At 35.3% G+C, this 18,798-nt stretch overlaps 1 protein-coding gene across 4 annotated transcripts in view; it reads right to left on the bottom strand.

Moving 5' to 3' along the window:
• Nucleotides 1–18,798, bottom strand: part of TMEFF2 (transmembrane protein with EGF like and two follistatin like domains 2) — a 235,447-nt gene that overhangs the window by 204,740 nt on the left and 11,909 nt on the right. For all 4 annotated transcript variants that reach the window (XR_007454319.1, XM_049615233.1, XM_049615231.1 and 1 more), the window contains exon 4: nt 14,765–14,791. Coding sequence is in view for 3 of the 4 variants with exons in the window: in XM_049615233.1 (XP_049471190.1) it covers nt 14,765–14,791 (27 nt within the window). In the remaining variant the exon portion in view is untranslated. The remainder of the gene's footprint in view (nt 1–14,764; nt 14,792–18,798) is intronic.

Genomic DNA, 18,798 nt, shown 5'->3' with positions numbered 1-18,798 from the left:
TTCATCTAGAATTCATTGTCCACACAGCAGAGAGTAGTCTTTCAAAAATATAAGCCAGATTATATTACTCCCTTTCTAAGGCTTCCCCTGACATTATGAATACAATCCAATTCCTTACCACTTCTCCACTCTCTGCTTCCCATCTTCCTGCTCATCGTTTTGCTCAAGCTATACTTAGTTTCTTCCTGTTTCTGGATTTCACTAAGATCTCCCTTAGAGCATTCACATTTGCTCTTTCTTTGCTTCAAATGCCTTGCCTCTGGATCTTGGAGCACCTTTCTTTTCTATAATTCAGGAGTTCAGTGCAAATCTCTCTCTTCCCACAAAACGCAGTCACTTTGTATTACATCACTTTGCTTTACTTTATTAAAAGAAATGATCACTCGACGAAATGTTCTTATCTCTTTATTTACTTGTTTTATGTCTGTTTCTTCCCTTGAGAATCAGGCTTCATGTTAACAGGGACTTCTTCTGTATCCCAAACATCTAAAGCACAGCTGGCACAAAGTATAATAGCATGATGCTATATTATCCATACTAGGAGAATATACAGTATAATATATGGATAAGTACTAATGTACTAATATATGGTACTAAGTACTAATATATGGATAAGTACAAAAACCACATGGAATACATTCTTTGAATAAGAAATCTGTGTGTGTGTGCATGTGTGTGTGCGTGTTTGTGCATGCATGTGTGCACACACCAAGAAGTTCAACCCCAGGTCACATCACACAAAATAAATAGCATAGATGTTTCCCTAATTAGTGCAAGTTTCCTACTTCACAGCTACTTCCCTTTCAAATTCATAGATGTTTAATATATTTTACATAAAAGATTATAGATTTTAAATTTAAATCTCTGACTTTAAAATATATGGCAGACTTCACATGAAACAGCAGAGAAAGGGGACAAGTAGGACCTTCAGGGGCTTGAGTTTAAGCCCCTGGCTGTGCCACTAACTACACGGTCCTGGACAAGTAACTCAGACTTTGTGTCTTTTATTTTCTTCATTGGAAAACGGTGCTGATATGCTTTTCTTGAACAGTTATAGTAAGTATTTACTGCCTGGCTATAAAAACCTGACACATAGCAGGCATTCATTAAGTTTGTTAATAAAAGTATTAGTCTATTAGTCTTTAGAGTGTTACACTGGGCTTAATTATTAGAGAAGAGAAGCTATATGAATGTTAGTGGCTTATGTAACTATACATACACACATCTTTGTAAATTAGCACCGATGTGTCTTTATCGGTGCTAATTACTATTACTCAGTTGGAAAGCAGCATACCTAAAAATCACACCCTATTTGAAGCACTTTTCTGTCTATTCCTTATCATTCCAGGAAGCTCCGGGAGTAGTATGCAGCTATTGAATTTTTCGTCTGCTTGGCCTTGTCCCAGAGGCACAAAAATTAGGAACTTTGTCAAAAGAAATGCTCCCTCAGCATTATCAGTAAATACCGTGTGCTAGAAATGTCAGAAATAGTACTTTTTAATTCTCGGATATTTAGAGCTAAAAACTACTTAGAAAAAGTGAGAAAAATATCTCTGAATTCAGAAAAAATTCTTTGTTGAACCCAATACTTCCTTGAGTATAACAGAAGTCCCTTTCATAAATTCATCCAGCCAATCATTTGGAGTTCAAGGTGTACCACAGATGACCAGTCCTTTGATTTTTAATATCTTTGTTTAAGAAAAATGTTTCATGGTCAGGAGTTCTTGAAAAACATGGTTTAAACAGAATTTAACCTGCTTCTCACTGGAAGATATTTCAGTCTTTTGCATGTGACTAAGGTGACCAATGGTCCCACTTTTAACAGGGCTGAGGAGTTTGCTGAATTTTCTGTGCTAAAGCTGGAAAAGTCTTGGGGCGCCTGGCTGGCTGCGTTGCCGGAGTGTGCAACTCTTGATCTCGGGGTTGTGAGTTCGAGCCCACGCTGTGTGTGGAGATTATTTAAAAACAAAATCTTTAAAAAAAAAAAAAACTAGAAAAGTTTCGGGCAAACGGAAACAAGGTCGTCATCCAATATGTGACTCTTCAAAAGGAACGAAAATATACTGCATTTCCCAATCTCACTTACCTGGAGACTCTGGTATAATAGCATCTTGAAGCATTCAAGTTCCACAGAACACATTTTCAGAAGTTCCAGCGGAGGGGAAGGTTTCAGCTCTCCTACTCAGCAGTATTAAACATTGATTTCCACCTTTGTCTTGTCTGGCCAGAATGAAACTGATTTTTTCCTAATGAAATATGTGCCGGCAGCATTAAGTGCTATTTTAGATGGAAAGGAAAATGTATACGTGGTAGAGTTAGGAAGAAAATCTATGCCTGCGACACATTTTTCTCGGTTTCTTCTCAAAACAAATGTGTAGGGAGTATAGAAACAATCGAGGAGGGAAGTGCATTAAATGAGTAAATATCATTTGGGTTAATAATGCAAAGAGATGTTAAAAGTTGGAACCTATAAGAAACAATAGTCTACCCAGTCTATTTAAAATTCCACCTGTTTTGTTTCTTACTTGGACACTAAAACTCTATTTCTATAAAATATTAAACCTCGCTGCTTTCTCCTCTCTTCTGAAATTTTGCATTGGAACATCCTTTTCTCTCTCATCAGACTGCCCTCCTGCCTTGTTCCTCCAAACTCTCCTTTTTATCCCTCACAAATCTGTTCTTTTATATCTGAGCACAGCATTAGCACATTGTTCCTATTTCATGGATGGGGGGAAATAGATGGGGTGGAAAGGGTGGGTGAGGGGTGTGGCTTGGAGTTGATAAAATAAATATAATCACTCTCTTCTCATTTCTTAAAGAATGATGTCTCTATCCACATGCACATCAGTCCGTATTCACATACACATCAATTAATTGCTATTGTAGGAGTGGATATCATTGCCCAGTCAGCTCATTTATCCACCCATTATTTTATCCAATATTTATTAAGTGCCTAAATACATGCCAGGCACAGTTCTGTGGAATTCTGCTGGTAGTATCTTCACTTTCAGTCTCGAACAGTGAGGTGACATACTCTAAAATCATTGCTCTAGAATCTTCGTGGCATCACGTGGAGGCTCCTTTTCCCTCTTCCCTATATTGCTGCATATCTCATAACAGCTGAAGCTCACAGAGTCCCGCTCTTATTTCATTAGGTTAAGAAGCTTTCTAGATGGAAGGAACAAATACCCAGTGTTCTATTTTGCAAGTAATATTCTTTGATGCTAAAGTACATTTTATGTGGGGTAATCATTGTAATTCCTTGAAAACTCAGAAAAGACAGGCTTTTTTTCACCAGTTCAATGTCAAATAAATGAAAGCATCAAGTGGATTTCCAAATGATTCTGTTCTCTGGCCAAAGTCATTTGGTATTTTAATAAGTAATTTGGATGTGAAATAAAGTACTCACATAGGGTAAAATTACCTCAATTACCTACAAACTAACTAACTAGAATCCTAAAATAACTTCAATTTTTTTTTTTTTTTTCTCACACACGACTTTTAGGAGAATGAGGTAAATCACAAGTGAACACATCGATATACTTGTATCAGGTGATGCTCTTCAAAAACAAAGAAAAGGCAACGGAGAAAAGCCTTTCAGATTAAGCTTGCAGCCTATTTTCACCAGAATCCTCTTTGGTTACCTTTATTTTCTTTGAGTTTTGTATACATAAGGATATATAAGTGGGTGCTTAGGTTTATGAATATCATCTTCTCACCTGTTCTTGGTGGGATGGGGCATGCTCTAATTTTGGGGTCTGTTGTTTTTCAGTCCTCTCCTATGAAATTAAGATAATTCTACAGGTTTTTTCAGTACATAAAGCCCTTCACATTCAACTTTTATTTTGGATTTCAAATAACTTAAGCTGTAGTTTGCAAATGCGAAGGAAACATTTTGAAATTCAAGCACACTTGTTTTCTGTTAGTGTCAGAGCCTTAGTTCAGCCGAACAAATATTTAATGAGATCCTACTAAGCACCAGGCCTTGTGGCCTGTGTATATGAGTATTAATAACAATTACCTCCAGACAAATATACAAACAGATTATTTCAACGAATTAGTTTGATGATACAAAGGAGAATCGGTGAGAGGTATTTAGACCAATCAGGAGATCGAGGGAAATCTTCCTGTAGAGTCTGATCCCTGATTTAGTCTTGGAAGGTGACTAATATTTAGGCAAAAGCATGGGGAAGAATGAAGAGCATGAGCAAAGCAAAAAGGCACGAAATCAATTGTGTTGTATCCCAATGAACTACTGTCAATGAAAAGGTATACTGGAGTGGCAAGTCTGAGGTGAAGAAGACTAGTGATGAGTATAGAGAGGCAGGTACTGGACTAATTCTGGAGGTCTCTGTTTCTCCTACTAGAAGACTGACTTTAATTCTAAGGAAGATGGACAGCCATTGTTGGGTTGTAAGCAGGGCAATGATATGCTCAGATAAGTGTTTAATATAAATCATTCTGACTGTGTGAGTAAGAAAAAAATTAGGATGACAAGACTGAAAGCAGGGAGACCTGTTAGGGGTTTTTTTTTCAACGTTATAGACAAGGAATGCCTAGGGATTGAAATAGGGGATTGGTGGATAGTCTGGAGATATAGATTTGAGAACTGTCCACAATGGAAAATCCACAGAGCATGCTGATTTATAGGACTGGACTGGCTTTATAACTCTGCCACATTCCATTTCAAAGCACAGCTTGGCATACAGGAGCTCTCTCTTAGTGAAAGGCCGAGGGAGTTTTCTAATCAGTGTCTGAACATTAGACAGCATGGACCTCAAAAGCAGTGAGAGTGTGAGCTTCCAGAATATAACCATTTCATACCATCCCACCATTTAAGATGCAGTATAATAACTTTACTACTAATTCCCTTCTTTTTCTAAACTGCCAGCTGTGTTTCTCTTTAATTATATTTAAAAATAACACCTACTTTCAAAGACAACCACATCCAAGCTGCTATTATGGTTGTCTTTTGGGCAACTGAATAAGTCCTCAACATTGTAAACTCTCCAACCCTTAAAATCTCAAAAGGCATCGCAAAGCTCGGAGGGTTGAGAAAAGATGACGCTCTCTAGCTCAACATATTTTTTCACCAAGTTTCCACCAATCCCACTAATCTCGATGTGTCAGAAATTCTACTTGCCAAAGGTCATGTTTTTCTGTTAGTGCTATGGTCTCCGGAGAGGACAGTCAGTGTATCTGGAATGACTCTTGTCCTAATGTAGTGCTTCCAAAATCATGAGAAATTTCTCAATTTTGCCAGGAACAAATATGTGCAGAGCACATCAATTTTACACAGAAGCCATCATAAAAATGGGTTTCCTCTTTAACTGATTTCATAATAATGAGTTTTCTGTTTGTGGCCTTTACCCAAAGAAGGTAATGACAAAACAGCCACCGATTCAGCCAAACTATGGGATTAAGGAGTGAGAAAAGCAGCTGGAAAATGAGAAAATTGGGGGAAAGATTAAGGTTATAAGAAATATTTAATTAGGACTGGATTCAGCTTAAATGATCCATCTGTAGAACAGGTTTTTGGAAGCATCAGACCTTATTTAAAATCCGGTTAGTTCCCCTTTTATTCTTCTCAAAGAGATCAGCAAGGAATACAAAACTAAAAGATTTTTCAGAACCCGTTTACTAACTGACAAGCTCTGGAATAATTCTTTTGGTTTGACTCATTGAGCCAGGATGCTAACATTATTTAAACATTGTTTTCTATTTATTCCTGGATTTTTCTCTATTCCAGAGTTATAACAACTGTGTAATTTACCAGAGAAAATGAAATTGCTCTTTGTTAAGTACACATGGAAAATCATATGCTACAATATGTATTGAACATTTAGTATGGTGAAAAAAAAGCTATATTTTCAAATCCAAGTTTGAAACCAATTCTGTGCAATTTGGCATGCACTGTGGCATACAGAGGGATTCCTATGTGTTGGTAACAAGTGAAATTTTCTGCTTGCTTAAAAATATCAAAACAGAAGAAGGACATCCTAAATAAAACCCCAAATAAGAAGTACCTTAAGAGAAAAAAATGGATTAGACTATAGCAAAACCTAGAGTATCTGTTCAATAAAGGACCACAGACAATGTCCCTCAGATAGGTAGCAAACTGACAGATCTAAGACAAACAAGAGATACTTTAGAAAATATACCACAGATTCCTGCAAATCAACAGCCACCAGACAAAAGAACGTTATCTCTTTTCTTCCCCACTTCCTCCCTTACTTCAACACAGTGCATTCTCAACACAGATCTTACAAAATCACCAGTCAGATCACAGCTTCCAGTTCACTCACAGAAAGAACCAAACCTTGTAGGAAGGTCTACAGGCTCAACCCCACCTCCTTCCCTCAACTCCAAGCACCTTCTCCCCTGCTTTAGTTCAACTAGCATCCTTGATCTTCTTGGATCACCCAAGTACACTTTGCACTTATCCTGGAATGCCCTCCCTTTGCTTATCTGCACGGTTTGCTCCTTCATTTCCTCCTTATCTTTGTCCAGCCCTTCGGGATCATCCCGTGCTAATTAGCAGCACCCCTCCCCCAACCTTTCCTTATCCCATTTTTCCCTCTACACAGAAGTCATTACCATGTGACAATCTATATTTTCCCTTGTTTATTTGTTTACTGTTTGGGTCTCTTCACAAGAAATAAGCTCTACGAGATCAAAAATTTTGCCTGTTTTTTCCCTTTGTTTTAAATTTTAAAGATCATAAAGGAGGCCAGGGTGCAATATTCACATTTTCCCCTTCTCAGCTATTGGGGAGTGTTGCATACAGACAGCTCATTGCCGAGTCTCTTTCCTGGTCTATTGTGCAGAAGAAGAGAGCCACCTGGCCCAAGGCAACACTCCTTCTTTGGGGTTGCCCACATCAGTGGGTATCAATGGAGGGATGTGAAGGTCAGCCCCATTTGTTGTGATTCAGTACAATTAATAGGGGCCCTCCCATCTTAAGAGCTCTGTAGGAACATTGCTGTGGCTTTTTTTAAACTGCACCAGTTCAGCTTCTCCCTCTGCCCAGTCCTACTTTCCTCCCTTGCACAGATGTTGATCCTGAGACTACTACTCAGTAAACTTTGAATGCACAGATCTCAACCTCAAGGTCTACTTCTTCGGAAACCCTGCCAGGATCACAGATGAAGAAACTAAAAACAGAGTCTAAGTAACCTGCCCATGGTCACAATGCTAGAAAGTGGTGGAGATGGGATCAAACCTACAGACCCTAAATCCAGAACCTGTGTGTGTATGTATGTATGTATGTATGTATTCTTTTTAATGTTTATTTATTTATTTTGAGAGAGAGAAAGAGAGAGAGAGCATAAGCACTGGAGGGGCAGACAGAAAGAGAGAGAGAGAATCCCAAGCAGGCTCCGTGCTGTCAGTGTACAGCCTGACACGGGGCTTGAACTCATGAACCATGAGATCATGACCTGAGCTGAAATCAAGGATTGAACGCTTAACCAACTGAGCCATGCAGGCAACCCCAGAACCTGTGTTTTTAATCATTACTTCCTGCTGCTACACAAATATCCATACTGCCCCCTACCACCAACAGTAATTTAAAGTATACTGAATACCTTACAGTGAATACTTAGGGGACAAAAAGGAATGGGATTAGGGATGGGGGATGAAGGAGAAAATGAATAGAGGAGAATAAGTGGCAATCATAATGTGCCATGGACTTGGAGTATGATTAACTTAGATAACAGACAACAAAAACCCATAGTCGTTTGGGTACTACACTGAATAGAACAGATGAATTCAGAAATAAAAATGGGAGTGAGAAGGGAGTAAGAAGATGGGATAATGAAATCATATATGAGTATTGATAGCATTTATGATTTACATAAACCACAGAATATGGGGTCTGGTGTAGTTGTTATAAACAGCTACCGCAAGAGGTATAGTTGTGCCACTATAGTTTCCTTCATTCTTGGAGTTCAAGGACTGACTTGGTTATCATATGCACCGTTTTTGGGTTTGAGGATAAGCTGTTTATCCTTCATGGTCATCATTCACACATCCAAAGGCTATTATTGTGGATAAATAAATTAATGTTATTTTAGTGCTTTTTACAAACCATGGAATGTTTTACAAATAATTATAAGGGCACCTGGGTGGCTCAGTCAGTTAAGCCTCAGACTCCTGATTTTGACTCAGGTCATGATCTCCCAGTCCGTGAGATTGAGCCCTACATCGGGCTCTGTGCTGACACCATGGAGCCTGACTGGGATTCTCTCTCCCTCTCTCCCTCCCCTGCTCAGACATCCTCTCTCTCAAAATAAATAAAAAATAAATTTAAAAAACCCAAATAATTATGTATTAAGTATCAGCATCCTTAAAGATTTATCTAAGTATGCTCTAATATCAAGTGGAACTATAATCAAATCTTTCCACCTATTTTAAAAGAATTTCTAAGAAGCTCAAGTCTTGGAAAAACTTCTCAATGCTTGGAACTCTAATGTACATTCTTCCTTGTAAGTGTACTGAATTCTTTATATTGTGAATCAATCTCATTTCTTCTTTTTTGGTTTTCTGTGGAGGCAATATGCCTGCCATTTTAGTTTCAAGAGCAATTATTTACTGTTCTGAAATTTTAAACATTATTCCTCATTTCTTGTCTATCTTGCGTAAGTCCAGTTCCTCTGACATCAACCCTAATTTTACTTCCCCTGAAGGTATGGAGCAAGCTGCCTCTTCCAAATACTGAAAACTGTGATGGGATTCGTGGGGTTCTTCTCATTATCTCAGCATCAATACTTTAAACCGTGGATTTAAAAATAACTGATTAAAAGATTCAAACTTCTAATTAAACTCTTCAGAGAAATTATATTCTTAGAATAAATGGGAATAAAGAGCAAAGGTAATATATATTCTTTTAATTTCATTTTTAATTTTTTGGAGTTCAAAGTTCCTTGCATTAGTTTGTTATAATCATCTTTCCTATAAGTAGATATTATTCTCTTTTACTGATAAGATAAATGATTCTCCAAGGAGATGAGGGTAAAAATCAAATAGGCAGCCTTCGAGCCAATTAAAAATTTAGAATACATATCTTCTGATTTGTAATCCAAAGCATTTCTATCACCCTACACACAATGACTGCATTTCTTTTCCTAGTTTTTTTTTTTTTTAACCCATACAGATGATTCAGACAAAAGTTGGTACCATCCATTTCACATTCTCAAGCAATCTTCTCTAGAAATTCAGACAACTCTTACTATTCTACTGGGGTGAAAAGTTATTTTTATGTTTAAGATGGTAATCAGGTTGAAAACAAAGTATAGCCAAGTTGATAACAAAGGTTCCTTTCTCCTTTTTCATTTTCCATCATTCTCACTTTGTTCCCTTCTTCTGTTTGCTTTCCGTATTTTTTCCAATTTTATTATCCATTACGTGTTCCTCATTCATTCTACCTCTATTTCATTACTCCATTGCAATATTGCTTTTCTTTGAGATGAAGGGAAAGCACAATGGATTGCAGCCCAGGAAAAGCTGGGATAAGATTTCAGTTGCAGTTCAGATGGCTATACGCCCATCTCCAGGCAAAAGAGCAGCTCTCAGGCATAGGGCAGCTAAAGTGAGGCAAGTTTCCACTTTCTCCCCCTGTGTATTGCCCTGAAAGAATCTCAGCCCTTGCATACATGGTAGAATTTCTTTATTGAATCAGTATTTAAGCTGAAGCTGCTTACAAGTGATGCCCGTCAGATTTTGGCTGTCATGGAGAAAATGCATGGTGAGGCATATTGTGTTTGCTGGAACTTGACCATGACAGTGAAGTAGAGAAGACACAAATCGAGGTCAGGAAAGGGAATGTGTACAGGAACACAGAAGAGAAAAATTTCTTCGCCTTACACAAGAACATTTTATGGAATGAATATTCAACTCCTCGTTATTTACAGTATATTTAACATTTTATTTCTGCAGGGAATTATTTTTCTTTTGATAATTAGAATCATAATTTTTCCCATTGTGTGCTAAGAAGAGAATTTACATGTAATCTCCTTTTGAGTAAAAAAAAAAAAAAAAAAAAAAAAAACAAACTGTGTCATATTCATTGTTACAGCTGCAGAAACCTTGCCACAATTCCTAGGTTCTGTCAGGCTTGTTCAATTCAACTAAATTCCTGAGTATCCTCAAATTCATATTAGAAACATAACGATTTTTAAAAAACAATTTTTAAGTTCTCAAACTTCTTACAATACTGTTTCCCCATTTTTGGCAATCCACATTAATCAGAAATAGCAGCCTAGGGTCTAAAATTTGTTGCACTGTAAACACCTCTTGTTCAACCCAAAATTTATATAAAGTAAACATCCTAATTTTAGACATCTGAGTAATACCATACAAAGTTAATTTTCACAGGGCAACTTTACATTAAATAAAAATATATCATAACTGGTTTCATACAGTAAAGTTATCTCAACAATTGCCTGGATATTAAAAATCAGTCTTGATACTAGTCATGGATGTAAACTTGATTTGTTACTATACATATCTGATATCCATCTATTAACTAATTTTTTTGAAGCTAGGTAATTATATAAGTTGTATAAATAGGCCCAGTGCTTCATTTTACCTCACAAAATGAAAATATACCCAATTGTATCTAACCTTAGAAACATTTGATTTCTACAGATATTATCATACAACTTCCCGTAAGATGTTATTAAAATTGACTTGTGGAGTTTTCAAGACCTATAGCAGGATAATACATTTATAATTCTTTTAATAGTTAAAATATTTTTAACCAGTTAAAAAACAATTTCACCAGAATTATTTTTTATTTCTAGAAATCTATCAAAAATCCAGTAAATCCAGAAATATTTTTAAGAGAATAAAGGAAAATATTCATGGCTTTGTCTTTATAATAGGACTAAAAGGCTTTGAGAGAAAAGCAGGGGTTAAAAATTATTCTTTAACCACCCACACACCCCTGGATTTTAAGAGGAGGTTTCTTTAATACTTTTTTTCTTACTGCAGTATTTGTTGCTTAAGGAAGTCTGTGGGAGGATAAGATGTTATTATCCCTCCTACACACACCCGTTTTCTTATTTACAACATTAAATCTCCATATATATAAGTACTTGAAACGCCAACCCTTTTCTTTCAGCTATGTTCTTAAATTCTTTGGACTTTGGTCCACACGTTACCACACATTACCTTCCTATAGGACACATTTATAGTTAATTGTAGTTTATCCTGATTTTTTTTTTCAAGTGTGAGACTATCCAAAAAGGGTATTTGAGGTAGATGCATTTCCAACTTTTTGTCTGAAAACAGAATTCCATAAGCAGCAAGTCTTATGTTTAAAACAAATAATACAAAATTATTCCTTGCATTAGTCAGTTTTCTTGAACCCTAAAAGGACACAGTCACTGGCATGGGAAAACCCAACCTTTAAGATTTGTATGCAGTGTTTCCTATTACACTGTAAGTTACTTTTATAAATGAACGCATATTTGCAGATCATGTTGGAGATTAGTAAACATGTTTTACCTAAGTAAAGTTAGCCCTTTGAACTGTTTCATCTGAATAAATAGATCAATAGTTAAAATTTTCAAAATTCCCTATAAAATATATACTAACGTCATGAAACCTTTATATCGCTTTCATATTGTGGTAAAAATGTTCCCTCAAATGTAGTAAATGACAGATATGCCCTTGTGCAAATGGGTTAAACTTAAATTATTTTAAGATAATTAGTTCTAACCTTCATTGCTAATATAAAATTCATTAATTTAAAAAATACAGGAAAATCTTAAAAAAATAAAAATTTATGTATTTTGAAGTGATTTTGGATTTGGAGGTTTCATGATATCATTTATAATAGCTACACATACAACGTGTTTTTGCAAATAAATCTGTTCACTTCTCTATTCAGATCAATGCATTCCAGGTGGGAATTATATTAGCTTTTGTTAAAAGAAATTAGAAAAATAACCATTAACCATACAAAGTGCTTGCAAATATGTCCCAATTATTAACTAAATACACATTATTGAGAATATATCCTATGGAGACCTGTTAGAACAATCACTAGCTAGGATTGATGGATTAACCAAACAATCACAGGTAATTTAATCACTTCTGGTTAATTCAAAGGAAACGGATTCTGGCTCCTTTGATGCTTGGTAACAGGAACTCTGACAGAATACAGAGGCAAGACTATCTTCTTTAATAGCAGGGGTAGTGAATCAAATATATTTTATGTACAATCCAATGGATATGTGGATTGGAATTGTTCAGGTTACCCTAAACTAGGTCTTTAGGTTTAATTAACTCAGGTTTTTTGGTACCTTGTAGTAGAGTAAAAAAATTAAAGAAAATTAAAACTATTAGTATTTCAGAGCAAAGTAAGACAAAGACTAGGAAAAAAAAGTAATTTAGTTTAAAAAAATGTTTGGTCTTTGATTTAAAAAAATAGTTTTCACAGAGTAAATACTCAATACCACAACTTTCAGAACAACAACTATTGAAAAAAAGAGTACAACTCACAATTAAATGGGTTATATGTCCTTTCCTTTTTATAAAACAATTATCTTTTAAGAAGTTGCTTTGTTTTTTTTTTCCTCAAAGTTACTATAAAGCACAAATAATTGAAAGGAATAGTAAAAAGCAAAAAGGAGGTGAAAATAAGAAAAGGAGAGTGGTTTCTAAAGAATGTACAAAATTCAAGTTATAAACATCATATTCACGGCATCGAAATTATTTCCTAAAACATACTACCTTATTTAGATCACTGTATAACGCACTGAACCAAAGATCTCAATACGGACTGAAACAGGGAAGAGTGATGTCGACCTCACTTCCACATGCATGAGCTAATTACAATGAATGAAAGCTGGAATCCACCATCAGAAACATAAACCATGTCTTCTTAAGAAATAAATTAAAATGAAGAAATGATGTGTGATACGATAGGGGACTCAAATGGAAAAAAGTATATTGTGGCATTTTAAAAGAAAGACCAATGAAGATTTTCTGTGGTCCAGTTTTTGTTTTTAAATTTTTTCTTAACATTTATTCATTTTTGAGAGACAGAGTGTGATTGGGGGAGGGGCAGAGACGTGGGAGTCACAGAGTCTGAAGCAGGCTCCAGGCTCCGAGCTGTCAACACAGAGCCCAACGCGGGCTAGAACTCATGGACCCCACAAGATCATGACTTGAACTGCAGTCAGCCACTTAACCGACTGAGCCAACCAGGCGTCCCAAGTTTGTTGTTTTTAAAGATGTTAAAAAATTAACAAGACTTGTTGCGTGAACAGTGGAACAGTCGAAACTCAACGTAATTATCTGCAAAAGTAGGTAATCTATATATAAAGACTAAATATAGCTGGGAAATAAACAGAATTTTGCATACGAACTACTTCCTTCCAAAAGCAACACTTTTAAAACTGATTAATTCTTTAATATTCTAATGGTGAAATATCTACTCAAGCAACTTTTTCCTTTCTTTTTTTTCTTTACCATTTAAGTTGTTCTAAGCTCTTCTTTCCAAATAATTAGAGAAGCTTTCTTAGGAACACTATATTAATCAGCCAGAGGGGCTGGCAGGAAAACAATTTCTTAGAAGTAGTGAGAGACTGTCTTAACATCAAATGACTGTTCAATGTCATGTGACATTAAATACATCTTAACGCTCTCATGGTACTAAATCTTGACTTCTGTTCAGTTTTAGCCTTTATGGGAAAAAGTGCTCTCCAATATTTTGCTGTAATTGTGTTCTCTGGGTAGTACTTAAACTAATAAGACTCATTACATAAAGCAACTTGATAAATCTTTGAAGTATTACCCAAACTAGACACTGTGATAAGTTAGATCTTTCTTGAACCCAAGGCCTTCTTTTCTTTATCTTTCATCAAATTCTGCATTTAAACACTAAAATTGACTTGGAATCATACATTTGATCATTTTATACAGCTTAAGCAAGGCCTCAAGAATGTATGTTTTTATACATTCTCTTTTTATTATTCTTATTGAAATTATACCTTTTTTTTTTTCTTGTTGTGCATAAAGGTGGAATTTTGTTTGGATTTCATTTGAAAAAACATTTTGGGATATTTACAATGAATATTCAATTCATAAATAAAGGCTTATTTGACATCAGATCAAATTTAAAAGTTTCCACCTCTCTTTTGCATACTTCCTTAAACACATAATTTAATAATGAAAACACGTCTTACATTAGTAAAAATAATAGAGATTAATTTAGCCAAAGAAGTAAACCTAATATCTTATTTTCATGGGCTTATATTTTGTTTACCTTTTTTACCTTTTTTTATGAACTAAAGCTCCTTCAGTTTCAAATTATTGATGTGATAGGTAAGATCTTGTTTACATGATAGTTATGTATGTGTTAATACCAATACCTGGTATTTTAGGGCAATATTATATATTTTAAAATCTCAATATTTAAGTAATTTCCTCATGAGTTCTTTCTGCCCTGCTAAATGTTCTTGGAGGCTTCCTTTAGGAATTTTTGAAATGCATATCTCTCTTAAAGATAACTCAGGCACAAACGAATGAACAAGAAAGATTAGATGAGACGTTCTTAAGTATGATTCATAAATATATCAAAATATTTGCATGTATACACATTTATGTAATAAGTAGAATGATACTTTGTTTTCCCTTTTCCTAAAATGAAAAAGGTGAATTTGTATCAGACATCTGTAATGGCAAACACATAAGTTAATACCCATAAATAATATCTACAGGTAAGTCTTCAAATATATAAAAAGGTAACTCTTACCGCCATCTCCAGATCCTGATCCTGCATCTGGGGGAAAAAGAAATACTTTATTTTTGTTTGAAAACATATTCAAAAACTACTTATGACTTTATTTAGTTCATGTTTACTTTCTTCATTAAAACAATCATATAATGGAGAAAATTACTAATATTTAACCTGAAAATATATATTCACATCAATTTAATTTAATTTGTATAATATAACTTATAAAATAAATTCTGTATTATTTTCATTCTTTTTTTTTTTTTTTAATGTTTATTCATTTTTGAGACAGGGAGAGACAGAGCATGAACAAGGGAGGGTCAGAGAGAGGGAGACACAGAATACGAAGCAGGCTCCAGGCTCTGAGCTGTCAGCACAGAGCCCGACGCGGGGCTAGAACTCACGGACCGCAAGATCATGACCTGAGCCGAAGTCGGCCGCCCAACCGACTGAGCCACCCAGGCGCCCCTGTATTATTTTCATTCTTAAACTTTGTAAGAAAAACTATTATTTAGCTTTGATACAATTCCTAAAATGGACTATGTTAAATCTCTCATATTTTTATTTTAACCAGGATGAATTTGGTGCCATTAACTGAAAAAAAAAAAAAAAAAAAAAAAAAAAGGAAAACAAAATGCTTATAAGAGTGAGATTCAGAAATTAAACAGGCTAAGACATGTGGCAAATAAACTCATAATTAAGGCATATTATTATACATCACATATACACAAAAAGAAAAAAAACAGTTTATAGATGATTATTTTTTCATGTAATTGCTAATATGTTTTCCAAATACCACAATTGTGGATGAGTTTATCTGCCACCAACTTCATCCTGCCACCAACTTCATCCTTTGTTTTTAAAATCAATAGAGGAGTGACTTTTGTCTTTGTGCTTAAAATTGGATACACCCTAAGTGATGCTGGCAGGAAAAAAAAAAATGATACCCTGCCTTCGACATTTCTCTTTCTCCATCTCCCCTCCCTCCTACATAATTACAGTTGATCAAAGGTGTCAATTTCTGACAACTCAGTTCCAAGGGACAGTCAGTTTTCTAGGTGGGAGTCAAGACCATTGAGTTTCCATCTGGTTCTATCTCTTAAATGTGGACATCATCTTCCTTTTGCCTCTCCACTCTTTTCATTCTAAAAAAATTTTTTTTAATGTTTACTTATTTTTGAGAGAGAGAGAGACACAGAGTACAAGCAGGGGAAGGGCAGAGAGAAAGGGAGACACAGAACCCAAAGCAGGCTCCAGGCTCTGAGCTGAGCTGTCAGCACAGAGCCCAACGTGCACTTGAACTCAAATACGGGAAGATCGTGACCTGAGACAAAGTGGGACGCTTAACCGACTGAGCCACCAAGGCCCTCCACTTCTTTTCATTCTAAATACATTTGGTTATGTATTTTTAATGTTAATACTGGGGATTAAGACTAATACTGGTATTCTTTGTCTGAAATGCCCTCATCTCACACGGAAATCTCAATGATTCAAGAACGATATCAAATGGCACTTCTGAAGGAGTAGTAGTTTAAATAATCAGCCTTGGTGGAGACTCATATTCACTAAATTCATAGTCTAACACTGTATGAAGTCAGAAAGCCAAGTCATTTATTAACTTGTGTCTTTAGCCCAGCAGAGTCTTTCCTTAAGGCAAGCTAACTGGTAAAACAATTTATAAGAAAAACCCTTCTTACTAAATGTATGACCAAGTAAGGATTTTAATCATATGCCTTCTCTGTTTAATGGTAACAGATCAACAAAGGCTGATGTATTCATCTCCATAGTAGAATAGTGCTGTCAACTGAACTGACAATCAGAACTCATGGCCCCATCACTTTTGGATAGGACAGTGCTTGAATGGTCAATGTTTACATACTTTCACAGCTAAAATCTGAAGTAAATTTATTTGAATTAATTTTAAAGCTTAATTCAGTATTACTTATAACTATCAGAGCCTAACAGGTTGTTATATTATAACACAAATATATTCTATATGTTTTAGTTAAATGTGTACAGCTTCTTGTTTCTTCTGAAGACTGTAAACTTTTTAAAATCAAGAACCATGTCTTATTCGGTTTTTTATCCTTATAGTCACATAAGAGGAAATATGTAAAAGCTTATAGATTCAAATCTCCAAACATTACTCATTTGATAGCATAAGGAATGTTATGTAACCTTCTTAAGCTTATTTGTCCTCTATTCAATGAGTGTAGTAATGTCTATGTCGTTGGGTTGTTTTGAGGCTTACTACACAATAGCATGTTTTAAATGCTTATCACTGTGCCTGGAACATAAAAATTAAGGTTTTGAGTAAACATCTTGCCTATTCATTTACAGGTTTTCTAATAAATACACATGGTTTGGGAAAAGAAAAAAATGGCAGCAGTATATTGGCTTGTATTTCCCATGTATCTTCCTAAAAAGTCAAGGGACATGATCTTTAAGACAATTTTTGTTTTATTAGACCCAAACCAAGTAAGTAGGGAAGAAAGGAGGAGTAGATGGAAAAAATAACCACAGGCCCATGGCATCATTATGAAATAGTGATGGAAAGTTTTGAGGCTTCTCTAATATAAAATAAGCCATCTTGGCAAACCAGAGACAAGTAGTCTACTAAATCCTTACTGATGAGACAAAAACACCTAAGAAGTCATGCTGTTGAACTTGAAAATTTGAACTCCTAGCCAATGCACTTCTTATAACACAAAAAATTGAGAGTGAGACTATTGAGCAGACTGCCTAATAGGAAACCATTTTTTGGACAAAAAAAAAAAAAGATTTGTAGGTTCAATGAAATATAATAAAGTTATATCTTCTACTGCCTTTTATTCCTAGAGATCACAACTTGCCATCTCTATTCAGTGTCAAATAGCATTTTAAAAATAAATGGAAAATCTACAAAGAAGGAAAATTTCTTTTAGATCAAAAGTCAGAACTCTAATTTATTTACAGTCAGACCTGGTTAATCAAAATTACTTTGGTCCCTCCATCATTATTCAGATCAAAAACCTTTTAGGTTTTTAAGTCAATGGGAAACATTCAGCAAGATTGGCTTACTAATTAAATCCTACAGAAATCTAAGTATGCGAATCAGGTAGGTATGGATTACTCAATTGCGATTAAATTTTCTACTTGGCTCACTCTTTATTTTCATAGTATAAACAATACATTAGGAACTAGAATGTAAAGATTTGTGTGAATCAGGAGAATGTGCTTGCCTGAGCCTACAAGAAGTTGGAGGTTGGCAAGTAAGAAAGAAAGATTTTGGCACCAAATGTTCCTAGCCATACCATAACTTAATGATTCTTTATTATAACTGCCCACTGACTCTCATTTGGCTAGTCAGAGACAGACTGATAAGCTAAATGATCTTGAACAGATAAACCCTTTTCTCAGTACTCTCTGGTATTTGCTTCCAACATTCTTGGCTTCTAAGAGTCAGAGGTTCCATTTTTTCCCCCCTATTTGATTCGTCTTAACATATCACTTTAAATTTTCTCCATAGGTATGGCAGATTGATTTTTCATATTTGGTTTGCTCCCTGTCTTTCTTTCTGTTTCCCCCATCTCTACTATGATAGTACCATGCTGGCCCTCCTTCCTCCCTACTGGGGAAGCAAGTCCAATGCCTCTCACATGTTGCTGTCATTTTCATCCGTTACTTCTTAGATGAAGTGGCAATGATCTATTTGCTCTAGCAAATAAGAGGCAAGTGGGGCACCAGGAAGGACGTTCACATAATGAGGCAAAGAATCATATAACAGAAATGATTACTTAAAAACCAAAACCAAAACAAAAAAGCCTACATCATCATCTGTGAGTAATAATATCATTCTCTTCTGCTAGTTTTTAGGAACTTTACTAGTCACTGGTACAATGTGGAACACAATCAATTACTAGCCATCAACAGACTTAAGATAATCTTTTAAAGAATACAAGACTTTCTCCTTGCTCATTTACCATCCTGACCCAACCATCATACACATGACTTTGTACAAAGTTCCCCAGAATAGAAAAACACCAGTTATCTACAAAATACGTGTGATCTAC

This window comes from Panthera uncia (genome assembly GCF_023721935.1).
Source record: "Panthera uncia isolate 11264 chromosome C1 unlocalized genomic scaffold, Puncia_PCG_1.0 HiC_scaffold_3, whole genome shotgun sequence".
NCBI classification, from domain to species: domain Eukaryota; kingdom Metazoa; phylum Chordata; class Mammalia; order Carnivora; family Felidae; genus Panthera; species Panthera uncia.
This window is presented reverse-complemented; position numbering and strand designations above follow the sequence as displayed.